At 45.0% G+C, this 21876-nt stretch overlaps 2 protein-coding genes across 6 annotated transcripts in view; one reads left to right on the top strand and one right to left on the bottom strand.

Annotated features, from left to right (window-relative positions):
- Positions 1–15071, bottom strand: part of DLGAP2 (DLG associated protein 2) — a 414439-nt gene extending 399368 nt beyond the window's left edge. For all 5 annotated transcript variants that reach the window (XR_014166924.1, XM_081906060.1, XM_081906056.1 and 2 more), the window contains exon 1: positions 14691–15071. Coding sequence is in view for 3 of the 5 variants with exons in the window: in XM_081906056.1 (XP_081762182.1) it covers positions 14691–14708 (18 nt within the window). In the remaining 2 variants the exon portion in view is untranslated. The remainder of the gene's footprint in view (positions 1–14690) is intronic.
- A 248-nt stretch (positions 15072–15319) lies between these two features.
- ERICH1 (glutamate rich 1) overlaps positions 15320–21876 on the top strand; it is a 63438-nt gene continuing 56881 nt past the window's right edge. Inside the window, exon 1 of the mRNA XM_081906515.1 lies at positions 15320–15448. Within this exon, the coding sequence (XP_081762641.1) occupies positions 15424–15448 (25 nt within the window). The 5' untranslated portion in view covers positions 15320–15423. The remainder of the gene's footprint in view (positions 15449–21876) is intronic.

Raw genomic sequence — 21876 nt, 5'->3', positions numbered from 1 at the left:
AAGAAAAATCCAGTCCCTACTTAACAGCTGAGAAGCAATTGGTCCACATTATCCCCCAGGAGGACTATGATAGAGAAAGTGGAGTCGGATATAGCTGTACAAAATATCAGAGGCTAAACGAAATAGGTTCAGAAACATCTCTGTTATTAATTTTATTTTCTGCCTTTCAGGGTCGCCTCCCAGCATGTTAACTATCTATAACATTACAGTCATAAAATAAAAGCGCAACACATCTAAAAATTGTCATAGCAGCAGATAAAAACAGTATCAGCAGACCAAAATAATATAAGTGTAAAAGCAGATAGCAAAAATACCATATTAAAAGGCCATCAGCAAAAAAAAAAAAAAAAGTACCAACATTTTCTTTAAAAGTCTTCAAGGAGCGGTTTAAAACTATTCATGAAATAAATTTATGGAGGTAGCTCCATAGTCACGGGGCCAACCTCAAAAAGGCCTCCTTCCCAACAACCTAATAGTGGAAGGCTTGTCAGAAGGATTTTTTAAAAACTGGTCTTAGGAGCAAGAAGGACGGCAGACAATCCTCCAGATTGCTTGGTCTCACATTGTTCAGCACAGAGCTTTCCAAACTATGTCACGACACATTACTGTGTCGGCTGCAGTGTGTAGCTGTGTCACGCAAACACTTTCAGTCCCCATGCTCCTTCTGGGGCTGGAAAAGGGTCCGTTTAACCTCTGGTTTGCTAGTAAAGCTAAATAACTGTGTGATGAAATGATGCATGTCTGAAAAGCTTATCACCCCAACATGAAAATTTGGAAAGCCCTGGTTTGGCACTTTAAAAGTAGCCACCCGCACTTTAAATAGGGCCTGAAAAAGGAATTACTTCCCTGCTTTTGGGAGGGACAACAAAGGCAGAATTGAACCAATGGGTGAATATTCATAAAGGACCTCTCATGTTACCAAAGCCTTCGGTTTTAGAAAGTCACCTGTTGTTAAGCAATGCCCAGCAGTTATGTTCAGCCACCCTGTAAATTTGGTGTTAGAATCAGCTGTTAAGGGAGTCTGCTATACCAAGACTTTGCTGAAACGAAACACCTGCATTTAGAGTTTCCTGCACTAATAGATATGCCTCTTTCAGACGATATAAGAATGGAACATTTTCACTTTAACCTCTTCCATTCTCCAACAGGAAAGCGCCATTTATCCTTTTCCCCCATGATGCTAGTACTGAACAATAAACATACACTGTCTAGCATTAAATACCACAGAAACACTTGTTTGACAACCACTTCTCAGAATTCTCCTAACCAGGCCACCTTTTGAGCTAAATATTCTCATATATCTCTGGCCAAAGGAAAATATATATATATATATATGTTAAGAATGCCGTGGGTGGATGAACAGAATAGAATCTACCTCTTTGTGCTAATATTACCGTGGCGATCAGTTTTTGAGTGTTTTATCCACAAACAAATTCCAGATGAAATCTTAAAGGGTTCGTTTTGAAATCAAGACAGTCATGATCTTAACAGCACAATCCACCAAGGAATTACACTTAGCAGGCCACAATGAGATGTATGGGACCTATATAAGCATGTCCTCTTGCAGAAACCCCATTAATTTCAAGGCAGGGTTGTGCTGGGAATTGTGCTTTGTTTTATTGTTTGTTTAAAATATTTCTACCCCCATTTACCAAAATTAGTCCCAATGCCAATGTCAGGACAATAAAATACAAATCAAACACCTGGCAGATGAAAGAGAACCATCACCAAAATTTTAAGCTGGCTAAAACCTGAGCAAACTAAAAATAGTTTTTGCCTGGTGTCTGTAAGAACCTGGTGCTGGCATCAAGTGTGCCTTCTTTGGAACACCATGGCCTAAGATGTTTTTCTCCAACCTCTAGATGTTTGGGACTATAATTTCCATCAGCTCAAGCCAGCCTGACCAGTGAGTCTGGATGATGGGAGCTGTTATCCAAAACATCTGGTGATCAGATCAGATTCGGGAAGGCTGCTCTGAAATCATGGTTTCATTTATATCACGTCTTTCCTCCATCATGGAACTCAAGAGTATGTAAGATGTGGTTCTCACACACCCCACACGTGTGTGAGACATCCCATTTTTTCTTGCGAGAGAATGGTGGCCATTTTGGACACCGTGATCTTGTGCCACAATTTCTCCTTTAAAAAGGTGTTGGGGGGGCTGTGATCTCATGCAGTGCCCCAAAACATGTGCTTTAGGGTACCATGCTCCAAAAAGCATTGGGGAGGTACGGCATGAAAACATGGGAAATCACAGTGTCCCAAATGGCCGCTGTTCTCTTGCACACACAAAAACAGGAAAATGGTATCTTGGAAGATGATGTCCCAGATTTTGCCAATGAGGTGTTAGAGGGTATGTTCTCAGGCAGTCACCCCAACCAGGCATTGACAACGCAGACCGCCTTAAGTACAGAAATTTGGTCACTGCATAAAGAACTGGCAATAGTTAGGACTATTGTGGAAGGCAATGTTTTATTAAAAACTTAGATAATTCATCATGCTTACAATGAGAATGCAAGGATATTTCCCAGAATAAATAAATATTTCCAGATAAATTTTGCTGTGCTAACATGAGCATTCCCCCAACAATTTTGCACCAAACAGGTATTTTTATATATAGTTTTATATATACTGTATATCTGTTCCAACTTGGACTCCACTCTGATTACAGTGTCTGAGACTTCAGCTTGTTCAGCCTGAGGACGTAAATGGTATTAATGGAGGTAAGAGGCTGACCACTTGCACTCGCAGCTTTCTCAATCCTTGCTGATAAAAGCAGGTCAAATGTTCTGGACAAGTGGGAGCAAGGTATTATAAATACCTTCAACAGCAAAGCATCCCAACCATTTATGGAAAGCAGAGGTAAGGCTGTAGAAGATGTCTTCTTTAGACACTTAACACCTTGTTTTGAATGTTCATTTTGGGGACAAGATGCTCAAGCATATGGTAGTCCTGCTCTAGGTATTCCAATTCAATCTGGCTTCAAATCTGATTTTGTAACCAAGGCAGCCTTGGTTGCTCCAGATGCCAGTTTATACTGAAGATTGTATCCCTTTTGACTTTGCTTGATCTCCTGACGACTTCTGGTGCTATCAACAACAATATCAGGATAGGTTGAGATGGCATTATTTAGTGCTAGTTCCAGCATGGAGCAATTCCCAGCAGATGGTGCTGAGCATTACTATTCCTTGGCAATTGGTTTATGGGATCCTACAGGGCACAGCTTATTTTCCCATGATGTTTACCACTGATAAGCAGCTGCTGGAGGAAGGGTACACCAATTAGGAACATAAGGGTGTGTGTGTGTGTGTGTGAGAGAGAGAGAGAGAGAGAGAGAGAGAGAGAGAGAGAGAGAGAGAGAGAGAGAGAGATTCTTATATATGCTAACACATATATGATCATTAATAGCCTACTATATTCTGTATAAACTCATTCCAAATATCAATATATTTATCCAAACATAGTTTGCATCTGTAAGCAATCTGTTCACAAGCTGTGAGTGCCGTCATGTCTTCAATCCATTGATCAAAGGGGACCATGAATTAATACATCTTCTTAACCCACCGGAGATCTGCTGAGATGTTAAAAATGTTTTACGTGGCTGTACCTTCAATTTGTTACACAAAATGCATAAATGCACAGGACGCAAAACTTCAGAACCTTCTCCGAAATCGTGCTGTTCCATAGCATTAGAACAAAAGGCTGACGGAAACCCAGATTGCAAGACTGTGTTTTACTGCCTAACTTAATGACTAACGTCAAGATATCTAACAGATAGAACCCATCTGAATGCCCAGATAGAGCTTTTGCCAGAGGGTATTGCTGCAAAAAAAAGAAATGGCGGGGGGGGGGGGGCGGTGACAGAGTACTTGTTCCAGTCTTAGCAGCTTCCTCTATGGGAAACCTTCTTTTTTACCAGATTAATGAGGGAAAATTCTATCTTCAAATTTGCACAGTAGTTAGTCCCAAAGGAGTTATTTTATGGCTCTTGCTTCATTCAGTGGGATCACATGAACATAAATACTATTAATTCTGTTGCAAAAGAAAGGAGGACAAAACAGAATTATTTGGCAATGTGGAATGGATCATCAAAGGAAACCAATTTATTTAATTGAATACTTATATTGTAAATATAGAGGGGTGGGTGGAAGAGAAAATTGCCCTGAAACTCAAATAACGTTACAGCATTTTCCAGCAGAATTCCGCATCCAAAAGTGGGTAAGAACAGATATTAGTCATCCTGGTCAAACTAGTATACAATATAGTGTTGTAATGCAGGAGAAGATGAGTTCAGGCTTTCATGACAACACCTTTGAAGTAAATCTCAAAAATCTGTAATAGAAAAAGTCATGTCAGATTAGCCTTTACAAATACCTGGTCTGAAAGACTGATACATTTCCAGAACTGTTTAACACATAAATGGGGTTTTTATTTATTTATAAAACATGTCCCCTTTATAAACAAACCTTTACATTTGTCAGCATTTCCAAGACGTCCTTTTAGAACAGGGTAGCCTATTAGAAAATGCATACAAAATAAATTTGTTGAGTGTGATTTTGGTCATTTCCCCATTGATTTCCATGAAGGGGCTGCAATCATTAGGTGATGGGCGCAGCAATTCTATACTCATACCAAAATGGGAGATGGATCACAACTATGCTAGTAGTACAGGGAATGTTATCCTATACCTGCTCAGTTTGGAAGGGGGGATGACAAATACAACCTGGGGGGAAACAAAAAATGGGATTCCTGTGGAGCACCACACAGAGACTGTGACAGTGGCGGTCATAGAAGGAGTCGATAGGAAACTAATTTCTTGTGTTACGTCTGAGGCAATTTGTGCCACTAACAGGAATATAGCAAGAGCACTGAAGTGCCACCCATATCCTCACCTTGACTCTGCCTCATTCCAGACTCTCCACCGCCATAGACACACTGACAGAATGGCTGCACCAGTGGAATGTTCTAACAACTGATCTGGAGAGTTCTACTGGGATGTCTTTAACGCCAGCAGCACATAATTGAGTTCTGCAGGAATGGCAGTGCTTCCAACAAACTTTATGGTCCCTCAGCCAGCGTAGGCTCAGGGACCGTTATCTGTAGGAGAAATGAGCATCTTGTTTTAGGGAAACGAGAATTCTATCATTACATTGCTTGCTAAGTTTTACCAATGATTTTTTTTTCCTGCAATACAAAAACAGTGTTTTTATTTTCTCACTTTGGCTAGAAATAATTAGGATGTGTCCCATTATGCTTTGTAGCAGAAGGAATGCTGACTGCATGCCTAGAATCATAGACTTACAGTACTAGCGATAGAAACAGCATGCAATCAAATTAATAAACCCAATGGATAGTAAGTAAAATTAAACTCTATTATGTTTGAGTGTGCAGTACGAATCTACTTCCCTTGGGGGGAAAGTGGGGATGACAACAAGAACACACTTCTGTTCCTGTATCATTTCTAGCATGAAAACTCTTCATCCCATGCAGACCTGAAATAAAAGCTAGGTTAGATATAAAAGGAGATTGGGACATGCCTATGTTTCATTCCACTTAGATTCTGTCCCAGCTGTTCTGCACTGCACATATATTTTTTTTTTTTCTAACGGCAAAAGGAAAATATATTAGCGCTTCCACCAACGGGCTGCATCAATATGGAATGTGCTTCCAATGTGGACGGAAGACAAAAAGATTGGAATAAATGAGAAAAAATCTAGATTCCAGATTGAAATAATGGAAAGTAAAACAAAATTATTATCAAAAATGTATAACCAGTTGCTTGAGTGGGACACCAAGGATGAGGAAGTAAAGGAGGTGATGGTGAGGTGGGCGGTAGATCTAGGGTATAATATAGAGTTTGATAAATGGAAGGCTTTATGGTGTAAAGATATGAACTTTTCGGCATGCATGACACTTAAGGAAAATATGTACAAGATGATGTACAGATGGTACATAACGCCGATAAAATTGTATAAAATTTATAGAACAGGCGACAAACTGTGTTGGAAATGTAAGAGTAAAGAGGGCGAATTTATTCACATGTGGTGGACGTGCGAGATTCTCAAAAAATTCTGGGAATCTATCTATAATGAATTTAAAAAAATTCTCAAATATACGTTTCTTAAAAAACCTGAAACCTTCCTGCTGGGGATAATTGGCAAAGATATTAAAGAAGAAGATAGAACCCTTCTTCAATACGCAACAGCGGCCGCTAGAACCCTCATAGCACAGTACTGGAAAACAGCAAAAACCCCAACATTAAAGGAGTGGCAATTTAAATTAATGGATTATTTAGAATTGGCAAAATTGACTCAGAAAATAAGAAATATGGAATGTGCTTCACAGATGTGGTCTGGTGTTCTTGTTCACCTGCATCTCATGAAGTGATGGTGGAACCCATGTTCTGCAGGCTTTGTGGCTTCCATAAGGCCACAGGCTCCTTTTGAAGGTTTGGAAGTAACAGGTTATAGAACGACCTGCCTGAGACCTAGGAAGAACTGCTGCCAGACAGAGTAAACAGGTGGTCCAATAGTATAAAGGCAGCTCCTTATACAGTTATCTGGTTCAACAAATATCCATAGAGTATTGTGGAATGAAAACCAGGGGTCTGCTATGACTAGCTTTAAAATTGAATTCTGTTTGCCAAATTCTGGGTTGTTCTAAAGTGTGAATATGTATTGAATCATCCATAAAACCACGATGCACATATAGATAGTACAAGCCAAGAGGGTTTCAACAAAGTTGTTTCATGGGGGAGAAAGTTATCTTAAGCAACAAAAATCTAAACATTCAAGGGAGAGTGTCTCTCCCTGCCAACACCACCCCAAAAGATTCCTAAAACAGTACACATCGATTATATTACTCATGCTGACAAGAAAGATTTGATTATACTGGGCAAAAATGCATTCTCTGTAAGAAAGAAGCTTCTAATATAATCTGCCCTGAAAAATTAAGGGGGAAACAAAGGAGTACAAACAGATCTACCCAATGCTGATAGACTATATCAGGCATGGCCAAACTTGGCCCTCCAGATGTTTTGGGACTACAACCTCCCATCATCCATAGCTAACAGGACCAGTGGTAAGGGATGATGGGAACTGTAGTCCCAAAACATCTGGAAGGCCAAGTTTGGCCATGCCTTGACTACATGATAGCCAATTTAAATTATAACTTCAAGGACAATGCTATTTGACAAGGTGGAGTTAGCAATAGGGTCTAGTGGCCTCTGTTTCAACATGCCTGTTGAAATAAAATAAGTTCACTGTTGATCACCCGACAAGCTAGCAAGGTCTGTCCTGTTAATAAGATTGAATTGCAGCAGCTGTTCTCCTTTGACTCATGTAGTTGGAAAAGCCCCCAATGACATATACTAAGATCAAAAAAGCCATTTCAGTATTCTACTGCCAACACTGTCTAGAGGATTATAAGAGTTGTAAAAGAAAATTGATTTTACTTGATGTAACTGCATTTTTAATTGTTCCTGGCTATTAAAAATAGGCGTACCATCAGTTTTATCCCTCACTTTAAATTTGCAAAATTATTGCATTGATTCTTCAAGTTATGTAATTGTCCAATAAAGTTACCCAAATTTAAAGCTTTGTAAATGTAAAGTTTGTTTATCATTCTGTTATACACATAACACACACATCAATTGCCAAAAGAAAATATTCAAAGTGGAAAAGGAGGTGGGTGAGGACCATCGGCAAAACAGAAGGAATACCTTCTAGGTGAGTGGTCGTTATATGTCACATGTATACACAATTCCCTCCACGGGAAATAATAAAAGAAATTTCCATACCAGGAGGGGTGAAAGCTTATTTAATTGTTTTGATTACTGCAAATAGTTACAAAATTATTTGCCCCAATCTAAAGCTTTTACGTGGAAGTAAATCACACTGATTTCAGCCTAATTCATATGCTCACTAATTGTATTGGGACAACTTTTACGTGGTGAAAAAGGGTTTCTTCAAGATTTAAATAAAGCAGATTACAATGGTGATGTGCACTTATTTAGCGGTTTAAAGTATCCCTTGCATTTTCCACAAACTTAAAGGTAAAGCTAAAGGTAAAGGGATCCCAGACCATTAGGTCCAGTCGCAGACGACTCTGGGGTTGCGGTGCTCATCTCGCTTTACTGGCCGAGGGAGCCGGAGTACAGCTTCCGGGTCATGTGGCCAGCATGACTAAGCCACTTCTGGCGAACCAGAGCAGCGCACGGAAATGCTGTTTACCTTCCCGCTGGAGTGGTACCTATTTATCTACTTGCACTTTGATGTGTTTTCAAACTGCTAGGTTGGCAGGAGCTGGGACCGAACAACAGGAGCTCAACCCGCCGCGGGTATTCGAACCACCGACCTTCTGATCGGCAAGCCCTAGGCTCTGTGGTTTAACGCACAGTGCCACCCGTCTCCCTAGTAATTCTTAAAACCATTCAGGATGGTGGGTCAGTATTCTTATCTCACTATTGAAAGTCAGGTGGAGATACAGAGGTTTGCCTAAGTCACCAAGTGATGTCACAGCTATGGTGAGATTTGAACTTGGGAACAACATCTACACACACACACACAGAGAGAGAGAGAGAGAGAGAGAGAGAGAGAGAGAGAGAGAGAGAGAGAGAGAGGCCTTATAAACAAATATATACCCAAACATATATTATTTATTTGACATCTTAAAACTTCTAAACTTCTAAAAAACATTTAGAAATAAGTATAACATGGTTGTTGGCTGGGAGAAGACTCAATTTAAAAGGCTTATTGAAACCAGGTCCTCAGCAGGTGCTGAAAAGACAGAGGAGACTATGCATGTCATAATATTTAGCAGGAAGGAAATCCAAAAGGAATGTGTGCCGCAGTACTAAATGCCCGATTCCTGTATTGTGCAGAACACATCTCCTGATAAGATGGTATTGCTTGCAGAGCACAGTGATCAACTGGGTATGTAAGGGATGAGGTGATCTTTCAGGTGTCCTGGTCCTTAAGAATGATCACATATGGGTCTTGAAAGCATATTCCTTCACTTCCACCACCATAATTAGTGTCCCTCACAACTTACACCAGGAGTGGAGAGACTTTTGCAGACTTGAGGGCCACATGCAAGAGGCTAAAGTTGTCCAAGGAATTAATGCAAAGTCCAAGGTTCGCACTTAAGCCAGCCAAAAGTATTCAAGAGATTTTTGATGGGTATGTCCTGGTAGAGAAGCCTTAGAGAATCACAGTCAGCTCCTGGGGCTGAGGTTCCTTACTTACATAGACAATACATCAACTCAGATGGTGGTTCTCAAACTGTAGTAATCCATGCTAACTCACTTCACAAAAAGACATGTTGAGCTCCACAGGTGTCAGTCCTAAGCTCGCATACCATGAACTAAGTCACAGACTGCATGCAAACTATACATTTAAGGCACATCCAAAGCATATTTCCCCACCCCACCCCAAATAATTCTGGGCATTATTGTTTGTTAAGGGTTTCTGGGAATTGTAACCCTGTGAGGCAGAAACTACAGTGCCCAGAATTCACTGAGAGGAAGAATGTGCTTCAAATGTACTTTAAATGTGTAGTGAGTAGACAACCACAGTGAACTTATTGGGACTTACTTCCAAATACAGTGGTACCTCAGGTTAAGTACTTAATTCATTTCGGAGGTCCGTTCTTAACCTGAAGCACCACTTTAGCTAATGGGGCCTCCGGAGCACAATTTCTGTTCTCATCCTGAAACAAAGTTCTTAACCCGAGGTACTATTTCTGGGTTAGCGGAGTCTGTAACCTGAAGCGTATGTAACCCGAGGTACCACTGTACAATGGTACCTCAGTTTTTGAGCATCTTGGAAGCTGAACGTTTTGGAACCAGAACACCAAAAACCCAAAGTAATTGCTTCCATTTTCAAATGTGCCTCATAAGTTGAAAGACTTCCGCTGCGTTTGTTTCTTTTTTCTTCATTGACTTTGCCAACCACCCTTTGTGCCTTGGTTGTCCAATGTTTTCGAAGCTGAACGGTCTTCCGGAACGGATTACATTCGACAACCGAGGTACCACCATAGAGTAGACTATAAAGGAAAGCAGATTGCTCATTTATCAATGCTCACCCATTTCCGTGTTAGTGACCTCGCTGCATTTTAAACTGGTAATGCGTACACAGCCATGGTTAGCATTGCACTGTAAAACTAATGCAAGCACTGATCATATGTATGCATACCTTTATGAGCTGAGCTTCTAGAAAGCAAAAGTAGTGCTAAGTAAATTAGTGCCAGAATTAGATCTTTGATAAATAACTGTATATGTCTCCAAATCACTACATACGAGCTAGTTCAATGCTGAACAATGCATTGGAATAAATGAGTCATAAATCATGATATACTTGCAAACTCCAACCTTAAAGACAGAGAAATCTGGAAGTCTTAAAATGTTGCTGAATGTGAGTGGGAGACTTCTTTCCCAAGATGAATATTTAGTGCAATTCAAATGTCATTATAACATTTGTTACATATAGCAGCAGCTACAGGACTATTGAAAACACACCAGTTGTGATCTTTCCTGAACACAAGAGCTATACATTCACTTGCAATCCAATAGAAGATGGTTGTTCCCGTTGAAATTGCTTTAGTCGGGAAGTAACAGCTCACATGGGGAGTGAAACAGACAACTGCTGAGTGAAAAAAGTGAATTCTGTGGAACTTCTCAGTGAAAATGCATAGTATTTGTCTGCACATCTATCATGCATGAAGTAACTAGGGCCCTGAACAATGAAGAACTAAGGAATTTCTTACAGTTTAGAATTCTATAGCTGGAATGAGAATAATGTGAGAATCAGAGGTAGATAATGGAGAATGTCAGAAATGGGGTTACACACATTTAGTTCCATTTCTTCTATCTAGGTTACATTAACTCCATCTGTCTCAGAAAGTGACTTATGGAGTCTACTGTACTTATGAAGGTGTTTGTGGTTAGCTGGGGAAGTCATAACAAAGCCAGGGAACATAGGCGTGAAAATTGTTTTTTTAAAAAAAAAAAATCAACAGAAACAAATATAAAACTGATGAAAATTGTAACGCCCCCTTAGTATGAAGTAGGCATTTCATAACTTGTGACCTATCAATGTGAACACAACCCAGCTGCTATGTACGGTGGCCCACTAGGACCATGATTAACCTGCCAGTCTCAGGCAGGAAACAGGAAGCTGTCTAACAATTGGCGTCTAGACCTTAATATATTAAAAGCATTCCATTCAGAGCCAGTTTAAACTCTGAACTTTGGAGTGTCATGATGCTATGAAAAACCATGCAGTCTTCCATGAGTAGCCATCATAGTGAAGCTAAAACCTCACTGTTTCACGATCAAAAAATGTCTGCACTCTCTCTTTCTATGGGCATTTTGAAATGTGAGATGCAACCAATGCTTTGTTCATCAATTTTGCCAGTTTTGTATCTCTTAACACTGAAAATGTTACACGGTGTAGAATGCTACTCTGACTCCTAACAATGCCGGACTGTGAGTCACCAGAAATCACCAAAGGACAATTTCAGGGCTGCATCAACAACACCCACTACCCCATTAACAACTTCTTCCTGAACTGCCAACACTCTTGGTTCTTCGATACACGTGCTATGTGACCCACTCAATCCCAAGAAGTCCTATATGGAAAAAAGTACTCCTCCAATAAGTAGTGTGAGAAAAGAGAGGCTCCTCATTGTTCTGACTTTCCCCCATGGAGCAAAGGGGGAAGAGGGCTGTCCCTGCTGGGAGAGCAAGATGTATATTGTCTTATAACTTGCAAACCAAGTTAGCCACGCCACTTTACTGCAAGTGATTTGATTCCCACGTGCGGGTAGAATCACAAGCGCTTGATTATTTCTGTCTCCGAACTCCGTAAAGAAACCGACAACAAGCGAGAGTTTTTGGTCCTGCTCTTTCGCTTTGGGGGAAGAGGCGCGCAAAGTTCGCGGCAGGATTGCGAGCCTTGCTCTGCCAAGGATGGAGGCGCCGGGGCCTCACCTTCGCCCTGAATCACAGACGTGCGCGCCGTGTGAACCCGCTTGCCTTGGCGCGGAGCTGCTTTCCGCACACTGGACGCAAACGCCCGCGCAGGAACCAAAGGAACTCCTCGCCACCGAGAGACTCTTCCCCGCAGCTCGGCTACTGCAAAGCGTGAGGGTGGGTGGGGGACCAAGCGGCGCGGTTCTTGGGCAATGCCTCGGGGAAAGAACGCGCGTGGGATTGGCTCCTTGCCTTGGAGAGCGAGCGCGGGTTTGAAGGCTGCAAGCCGAGATGAAGGGATCTCTATCTGGAAACCCTTCAAGCCCAGGCTCTGACATCCCTCACCCCATTTCAAGCCCTCCTGAAGGATTCATTCTTGCTTGCATTGCTAAGGGAACAACAGGAGGAGAAGACGATGCATTTTGTGTGTAGAGAGATAGAGAGAGCAGTGAAGGAGGAGGGAGGAGGCGGTTAATAGCACACAGTCCCCCCCCCCTCCGCTCCACAATAGTTTGCCAGCTTTTTTTTCTGGCAAAGCAACCCTTCCAACGCCCTCCGAAATCAGCCTTAAAAAAAAAGAAAAAAAAAAGAGAGGAGTCTCCGGTTGCCTCTTCTGCCTGCGGGAGGTGAGCGTGCAATTTGTCCCGGCGCTGTCTCAAGGCCCCACGAATCTAGCTGACACACACGTGCATGTACGCGTGTCCCCATTGCGCTGGGTTTCTCACGAGGTAACGCTCCTTTCCCTGAGCTTCAGCTGGGTTCCATCGAGCTGCACCGTTCTCAATTTGTACTTAAGCGCGTCCAGAAAAAGCAAAAAATTATAAAAAAGCACCCTGTCATGCCTTGCGAAGCACGGAGTTTCTCGAGTTCTTTCTTCTGCATTGAAGCTGGTCGGGCAGACCCCTCCGCTTCTTCAACCAGAGCCCCTCGCCCAAGGAAGAGCGAGGCAATCGGAGCTAGCTCGGGCCAGCAGCAGCAGCAGAGGACGGCGCTCGGCGCTGCCTGGAGCAACGAGGCGCACAGCTTCTTCCAGCAAGGGCGCATTGGACCGCAGCAGCAGGAGGAACACAGAGCGCGCGCGCCCGCGCACACGTCCCTCTCGGCCCGACACCTTCCTGGTGCGATCCCCGGTTTTGCGCTTGGGGGGCCAGAAGCAGCCTCACACATGAACTCGACCTTCTCCGCCCCAGCACCCCCACCCCTCTTATTTATTTCCCCCTACTTTGTCCGGGGAGAAGAGAACACTCCATAGATGCACAGGCACCTCGGTCCCAATAATTCCCCCTCCCTCGATTATAACCACCACCCCACAAGCATCTCCACATCCTCTCCCAGCCCCCCCCCATTATTTTGGATAGAGAGACACACACACACCCTAATCAGGGGCCCACAATGTCGCTTCAAGACCCTCATTTTCCCCCAACTGATCCTGGGTGGCGAGATACCTCATTTCCACCCTTCCAGGTACCTCTGCAAACCCCCAGAAGTTACCTCCGCATCCTCCATCTTTCCCTCGTTTAAGAAACTCCACATACACCTTAGCAGCTGCTTAAAAGCCCACCATTTCTTGGAGGTCACATACACACACCCCGTGTACCCAGACTGTCACTGCAACACTAATCCCCCCCCCCCACAAGCAACGAATCAGTTTTGGGTGACGAGAGATGCCCCTAACTCACAAAATGTCACACCAGACTGTTAAGTATTGTTGTGCTTGGAGGGGCCTCCCTTCCGACCCATCACCCAAGTTTCCTCAACCCCCCCCCCAAAAAAAAACCCGTCCCTCGGCATTAATTTCGGGGCCTCTCTCTTCCCACAATCCAATATTACTTTCACCCCCCAAACCCTCGAACTGTCTTCTTCCATTCATTACTCCTGCCCCACTGCTGCTGCCTCTTTTGTAGTTGCCCCTCCAACAGCCCCCCCCCAAAAAACGAAAGCTGCTCCTTCCACAACCACAGATGGGTTACACGAGGATATACCTAAAATGTGCACCCATCACCTCCCCCCCCCAAAAAAGCCGCTTGCAGGAGTTGTGCCCACACAGTCCCACCCCCAGCAACCCCCCCAAAAAACCCAGGAGTGGCTCTTCCCCCCCCACCCGAAATAACCGCAGCCCCCGCTAAAGCGACCGTCCCCGCTGCCACCTCCTCCTCCCCCCCCCAAAAAAAAACCCGGGAGAGGAGCAGCCCCCGCAGCAGCTGCGTCTCCAGCCCACGGCAACCCTCGCACGGCAGGCTGCCGCGTGGAGGGGAGAAAAGCGAGGCAAAGCCGGGGCAACATCTCTCCCCTCTCCCCCCCCCCGCACCAATACACCGTTTCACTGAAACAGCCCCAAGCGGACAGCACCGAGGGAATAATGCACGCCGAGCCAAAGCCCAGCGGCAGCGACGGCACAGCGCCGGCTCCTCTCACAGCTCCGCACTCTCCCCCCCCGCGTGACTCAATCCTCGCACCCCCCCCCCCCGCAGCTGGAACCCCACCAGCTGTTTCCCTCGCCTCCCGCTCCCACGGAGTTTTGCAGCGCCGTCCGGGATGGTTGCCGGCTCGCAGTCGCACCCTCAGCCCAGGTTGGGCGCTCGGGGGGCTGCCCGCTTTCCCGCACCTCCACTTTTCCCATACCCCCCGCCACCCCGTTTTCTCCCGGGACTCCACCATTACCTGCTGTCTCTCCCCCCCCCCCCTGCGCGCCCCACCGCCCGACCCTCGACGCCCTTACCTTTTTCAGCGCTGACATTCTAGGGCACTATTCGCTTAGCAGAGCGCGGGGTGCATGCTGGGCTCGGCGAGCCGGGCGGAGGAGAAGCCGGGGCAGCAGCGGGACGAGGTGGCCGGGAGATGTTGGCGGGAGAGAGGCGGCGGCGTGAGGTAGGACATTATATCTCCCGCGTTGGCTCTGGGCTTCTTCCCCTCAGGCACACAAACCCGCGCGCGCTAAAGTAGCTGCTGCTGCAGCGGCTTGCTTCATACTGTTCATTCCCCTTCCTTTCCCTCCCTCTCTCTCCCGCTGTCCATGCGGTGGTGCTGCTATTTGCTGCCGCTGCTTTAAGCGACTGGTGCGCTGAGCTTCGCTCGCCGCCGCCGCCGCCGCCGCTGTCCAAGCCGCCCTCGAGGCGGAATTCTCACGCTCCGCGCAGGCGCGCGCGCGCTCTCTCCCGCCCCTCCCAGAAGGCGCGGCATGGCTCCGTCCCAGGCGCGGGCGGGTCAGACGGAGCGGGGCAGGAGCCTGTTCCGCGATTCGAACGCCGGCTGCGTGGAGACCGCCCCGCTCCATGCGCCCCGGACCAATAGGGAGCCGGCTCTCCGATAGTGGCCACGCCCCTCAGCCAAAGAAGGAGGAAGCCGGAGGGCGGGGACGGGTTGTTCAAGGAAGCGGAGCGCGCTGAGCAGCTGCTGCTTCTTGCAAGGAGACTGTTTTGCACGGGATTCTCCGCGCGCGCTCTCCGTGCAGGATGGCTCTCAGCAGGAGGACGGAAGGTGAGGGCCAGAGCACGGGAGGTGAAATGGCTGCATGTGCATGCAAGATGGGGAACAGGTTGTGGCCTCGGCTGCTAGGCAAGGGAGGTCTCTGGCTGGGTTATTGCTCCAATGAGGGCGGTGAAGTCTAGTTTAAGTGGGACCACCTTTGGGTGCGATTCCAGAGGTGGGGGTGATGGTGGTTAGAGCTGCCGGTAGGCACGGGCTTCTAAAAGCTTGCCAGGGACTAAGGACGTTTGGGGGCGGGGGGGGGGAGTCCCAGGAAGTCTCCAAGAAGCGATAGTGCGCGCGAGTGAGTGAGAGAGAATTCAAGCGGCTTGCAGGGACTCCGAACCTGCGATCGGCTGCCAAAGGAAACCGGCCGGGGGCTGCGACGGCTGACAGGTGAAAACCGGGCTTCCGTTGTGCGAAGCTCCTGGGATTCCCAGGCAACCACGAGGCCCACCACCCACCCGTCTCTGTCGATGTTGGACTTGAGGAATTGGTTGGAAAATGGCTCGTGCAGATAGATATTAGATGCTGGTATCTAACCCCTGTCAAACTAGCAAAAATGTATAGGATGAGTAGTAAAATCTGTTGGAAATGTAAAGAAAAGGATGGTGGTTTTTACCGCATGTGGTGGACATGCGATAAAATGAAAGAGTTTGGGGAATTGATCTATAATGAATTTAAAAAGATGTTTAAATATACTTTCCCCAAAAAAGCCTGAAGAACTATTGCTAGGTTTGATAGGAGACGGACCAAAGATTATATATGTATGCTACGACAGCTGCCAGAGTTTTGATAGCCCCAAAGTGGAAAACACAAGGAGATACCAACTGTAAAGGAGCGGCAGACAAAGTTGGACTAGTACGCAGAATTAGCAAAACTGACACAGAGGATTCGCAGTCAGGAGGAAACAAAGTACCAACAAGAATGGAGTAAATTTATGGTCTATATCAGTGAGAACTGTAGAAATTTGAAGACGTTGGCAGGACTGAAATAAATCTTATGTCATGGTTTAGTTTTTTATTAAGGAACTGTGAATTAAGGATTGGAATAAGAAAACCTGCGGAAGGGAAGGAGGGAAGTCAACAGCTCTACAGAGCATAAAGACAGACAGGTGTAAAAAGACTTGAAATATTTGTTTGTTGGTGTATTTGAAATGAAAACTTAATAAAAAGCATATTTTTTTAAAAAAAAAGAAAATGGCTCGTGCAGTTGTTCGAGGGAAAGAACCTGAAAGAGTTCTGGGAAGCCTTTAAGCAAAAGGTAGACGTTGAGTGCTGAGAAAATGCTGTGCGTTGGTGGTCTTGGATGGAAGTCACATAGAATCAAGTTGGAAGAGACCCTGAGGATCATCTAGTCTAGCTCCCTGCAATGCAGGAATGTGCAGCCGGTGTCCCTTATGGGGAAGTCTGTCTGTTGTTTCCTCATTTTCCAAATAATGCATCAAATGTTTTCAAAGTACCTGTCAAAGCAGAACTGGCATTCCAGCCACAGGTGGGAAACACCTTGGCGTGAACTAGCCTGCGTCACCTGGACATGGCAGCAAACCAGGATTCCATTAATAAAAGTCTGTTTACTAAACTGAGAGGACCGTTCCCAGAGTACTGTTGTTCTAACTTCTGTATTCATAATATGGAAGTATATAAAGAGTTGTGGTCCAGGAAGACAACCTGTGGACAGCCTGGGGAGACTGGGAGCGCTCCAGATGTAATTGACTCAGGAGCGCAAGTTGAAGTAGTTATATATTTGGGAAATGCATTCCTATAATTTGACAAAATTGGAGCATCAGTAATGCATATGAGGGCATTGCAGCCTGAAGTGTAACCATTTTTTCTTGGTGGAGGTATTTATTTCCGGCAGGTATGGGAGAGAAGCAAAACGCAGAGCATCATAGAACTGTGTGTATACGTGAGTGCTTGGCCATTATGGTGTTACGGTTGTCTGAACCATTGTGATTGCTAAGGATGGCCTACTTAGGGCCACACTATATATTATGTTAAATGTGCAGCATGCAACTCCCAATGTCTTTTATTTACTCCTGGTATGCCCTGCAGAGGACCTTAAGGTCCATGAATAACCATAGTTTAGAGGTCCCGGGCCCTAAGGAAATCAGAGTATCCTCCACCAGGGCCAGGGCCTTTTCAATGATGCTTCCGACCTGGTGGAATGCTCTGTCCCATGAGACTAGGGCCCTGCAGGATTTAACCTCCTTCCACGGGGCCTGTAAGACAGAGCTATTCCGCCTGGCCTTTAATTTGAATTCAGCCTGATCTCTTCCCCCCTTCTCTTCCCTCCCCCTCCCCTTTTATGAAGATTATGCACTCTGAGACCCCACAGCTAATTCTCCCCTGGCCTCCTTGCTGGGCCAAGTAGGACTAATTCAGCCAGCTAGCCCTGGTGATTATCTAATGTTTATTGGGTGGATTTCCCCCAAATTGACGTTTGAACTTTGAATTTTATTGTTATTCATGCTTTTATACTGTATTTTATGCTGCTTCTATGTTGTATTACAATTAAATGTTTTAAATTTGTTGTTAGCCGCCCTGAGCCCGGTTTTCTGAACCAGGAAGGGCGGGGTATAAATAAAAAATTATTATTATTATTAAATTACAGGTACTGTACAGGTAGCAGACTGTTCTTTGGGAATCATAGTATGAGGGGAAGGGAGATCTAACACACACACACACACATACACACACACACACACTACAATCCTGGTGCACATACACACGTTTGTTTGAAAAAGATATATATTTATTTTAAATTTTATGCAGAACACAGCTACAACAGCAACAATAATAACAACAACAACAGCAAAAAAACAAAACAAAATCACTTCCATCACAAATAGAGTCCAGCTTCTAAACACATACATCTATAAGGCATTGGGGGAGATGGGAACATTGGTGCCAGTAGGAGCTTTGGTTGTTGTTGTTGAGCATCATAGGGTTTTTTTTTGGGGGGGGGGTGTCATTAAACTCACAGCTGAGGGCACTAAGGTTGAAATTCCCTTCCCCTCATACTGCAGTTCCAGAGAACAAAAGTCATCCTCCCATACCTGTAATTAAATAAGCGAAGGAAGAACCCACACACATAATTGCATGCTGTGCATTTAGAATAATGTGTGGCTTGGATCAGGGTCTGCATTTTAAAACAAGGCTGGGGAAGTTTCTCCCAATTGTGTGGAGATGAAACTCAGAAGAAAAATGGGAACACTGCACGATGGGAGATCAAAGATCTCATGGTGGCATTACAAATGGATGAAACTCAATGGTTAATCATAGCTGGAGTAGACCCATTGAAATCAATAGACTGGACATGAGTAGGACTTAGGGGGCTATTGCCCGTAGCTTTTTGGCTGGGAGGGGAGATACATTTTGGCTACACAGAAGTGTGTGCTTGTGATGGCTGTGTGCAAAAGAAACTGTTCGTAGAGTAATGTATTTACATATATCTGAAATTATTATCTTTTGTAGGCAATGAAAATAAACCAATTCTGGTAGATTACAAGGCTAGGTTTCCTGCAGTGTCCAAGTACTTCCATATCAACACGTCCCATCACACCTGGGGCAGTCCTAACCTTCATTGTGTCTTTCTGACAGTCAGATTCTTTCCTAGGCCACCAATGCTGCAGTCCAGTATCCCACCCCAAATGAGCTGGGTGGTGTGGAAGACTGACCTGACTATAGGGTCTCCTTTCAATGGTGCACCAGTAAAATAAAAATGGAGACCTGGCCCCAGATGAACCCCACCCAAGCTTGCCCAAATCCTCTGCCTGCTTTCAGTATCTAGAACTGAAAGGAGATGGGCTGTCTTGACTCCTTAGCAGCTGCCAGCATCTCTGCCACAAATGCTTCTGACCCCAATATAGTATAGCTGCACTGTGCGTAAGGCTCAGAGGTACTTGGGTAAGAAGAAAGATGACAGCCTGTTGGACTGAGGCTTTCCTTTTTAGCACTAGTCTTACATTTGAGTTTATATATATTTAAAAAGAAAATCCTGGCGTGTGGACCAGTTGCCCACCTATGCCAGGGGCTAATTCCGGGCCTGGTTTGAAGTATCTCTCCTTAAAAATAAAAATAATCATGTTTTATTAAAAGTTTTTGACATAAAATACAATAAAAGCCAAACTAACCTAGAGAAAAATAAAGGGGGGGGGGAGCAAGAATAAGAAAAGGAAGTAAAGAAAGAAGAGAGAGAAAAGAACAGAACGTAAATACTATCCCCTCTGTCACAATTATGTCTTAACCCTTATTCCCCCCCCCCCACACACACACAATGAACCCTTCCAGCAATCACCTGGCAGCTTCCCCCAGCCTCCCACCCTGGGAGATTCCCTCTCCCTTGGCCCTCAGACATGGCCCTTCATCTTCCGTCCATCTTCTTTCTGTGTATAAAAGGTAAAGGGACCCCTGACCATTAGGTCCAGTCGTGACAGACTCTGGGGTTGCGGCGCTCATCTCGCTTTACTGGCCAAGGGAGCCGGCGTACAGCTTCCGAGTCATGTGGCCAGTATGACTAAGCCGCTTCTGGTGAACCAGAGCAGTGCACGGAAACGCCGTTTACCTTCCCGCCGGAGTGGTACCTATTTATCTACTTGCACTTTGACGTGCTTTCGAACTGCTAGGTTGGCAGGAGCAGGGACCGAGCAACGGGAGCTCACCCCTGTGTATATATCTTCATTAATCCAAAACGCTGAACTGTTTGAAGTCTGTCTCAAGTCTTTCCAGAAATTGAAGTGCAATGGGTTACTGCTCCAAGAGTTGCCTTTTCTGACCTTCAGAGAGCACTCTTACTGTGGCTCCAGTGAGAAAGGAACTGAAGTCATAATCTCCCAGAGGTGCTTGGAGGGTGACAGAGTAATAGCTGATTATGCCAACGTAATACTTTCTGAACAGGAGCATAAATATCCTGCAGCGCACACATGAAATCATTGGCTGTAGTAAGTTTTTCTCCTGTTTACTTGCCAGAATATTTATCCTGTGGACAGCTAATAAGTCATTTAAATATGGCCACATATCTCTCCTGGTGACTTGAAGCAATCTAGGTGGTTGGAATGCTTGGGACACCTCTTATTTCAAGATTACTTATGCACAGGCCAGAAAAGTGGCATAGGAATCGTGTTTTATATACGGTAGTCCTGAGCCAATGGAAGAGGTGACTTCAACAGTAGGAGCTACAGAATGTGACTGTTGTAACTTTAGCTTCTCTGGAAGGAGTGGGGGCAGAGCTGATGTGCAGCCAGAATGTGCTGAGAATTAAGGAGCATAGCAAGAATGAGCCCTGCAGGTAGGACAAAATGAAGATGTTAATTCTAGTGCATAGCAAAATGATTAAGGATGGGAAAGCAGCTGTTGAGCTTCAGTCTGCCACAAGAATCCAGTTAGGCTGCAAGGTTATGCATCGGTATGTACTGGCTCCTGGGTCCGGTTCAACTTTTCCACTGAAATTGGTGGAACAAGGCTAAAGTGCATGTTGCGTTGGAGATTAATGATTCGTATTTCTTAGTGTCTTTTCTTTCAGAAATGCAGTTGTCAAACTGGCTTCTGTTGGCAGGCAGGGGATTAAGCCTTCTATCCCTACACAATTTTCCTGGTCAAAATCGCCCTTCTCAGCTGCTGTTTGCCCCATAAGGAAAATAAATACTGGCGCCTGCTGTTGGTCTCCTTTTGCCATTGCTCCTTTTCTGCCTCCAATGTTGCTTTCCAAATTTTGCACAGCCTTCAAACTTGTCTTGCAGTCAACAACACTGCTCCTCCTCCTCCTCATCACTTTTTCCCAAATCCTTTTCTTTGCAGAACCTTCCTGTATCTTGATTGCTTTCAATTAAATTACATCCTTGATGCTGCATATTGTCAGAATGTCAGAATTGTTGTCTTGTTCTCTCCCCCTGCTGTCCCTTTATCTGAAAAAAGATTCCAGTGCCTTTTGTGTCTGTAAGAGAAGAAAGCTTGGAAGGTTGATGCTTGTTTTCCTAGCCCGGCTTTTCTTTTAAGCACCATGTAATTTTGTAGAGGGACGCGGGTGGTGCTGTGGGTTAAACCACAGAGCCTAGGGCTTGCTGATCAGAAGGTCGGGAGTTTGAATCCCCGCGACAGGGTGAGCTCCTGTTGCTTGGTCCTTGCTCCTGCCAACCTAGCAGTCCGAAAGCACATCAAAGTGCAAGTAGATAAATAGGTACTTCTCCAGCGGGAAGGTAAATGGCGTTTCCGTGCGCTGCTCTGGTTTGCCAGAAGCGGTTTAGTCATGCTGACCACATGACGCGGAAGCTGTACGCCAGCTCCCTCAGCCAATAAAGCGAGATGAGAGCCACAACCCCAGAGTCATCTGCGACTGGACCTAATGGTCAGGGGTCCCTTTACCTAATTTTGTAGAGCACTGTTGATGTTGCTTTCTGTTTGCATATGAATAGGAAGTGGACAAATATTTGAGTGATGCTT

Source organism: Podarcis melisellensis (assembly GCF_964234715.1).
Source record: "Podarcis melisellensis genome assembly, chromosome: 3".
NCBI lineage: Eukaryota > Metazoa > Chordata > Lepidosauria > Squamata > Lacertidae > Podarcis > Podarcis melisellensis.
Note: the sequence above shows the minus strand (reverse complement) of the source record. Positions and strands in the feature narration are given on the sequence as shown.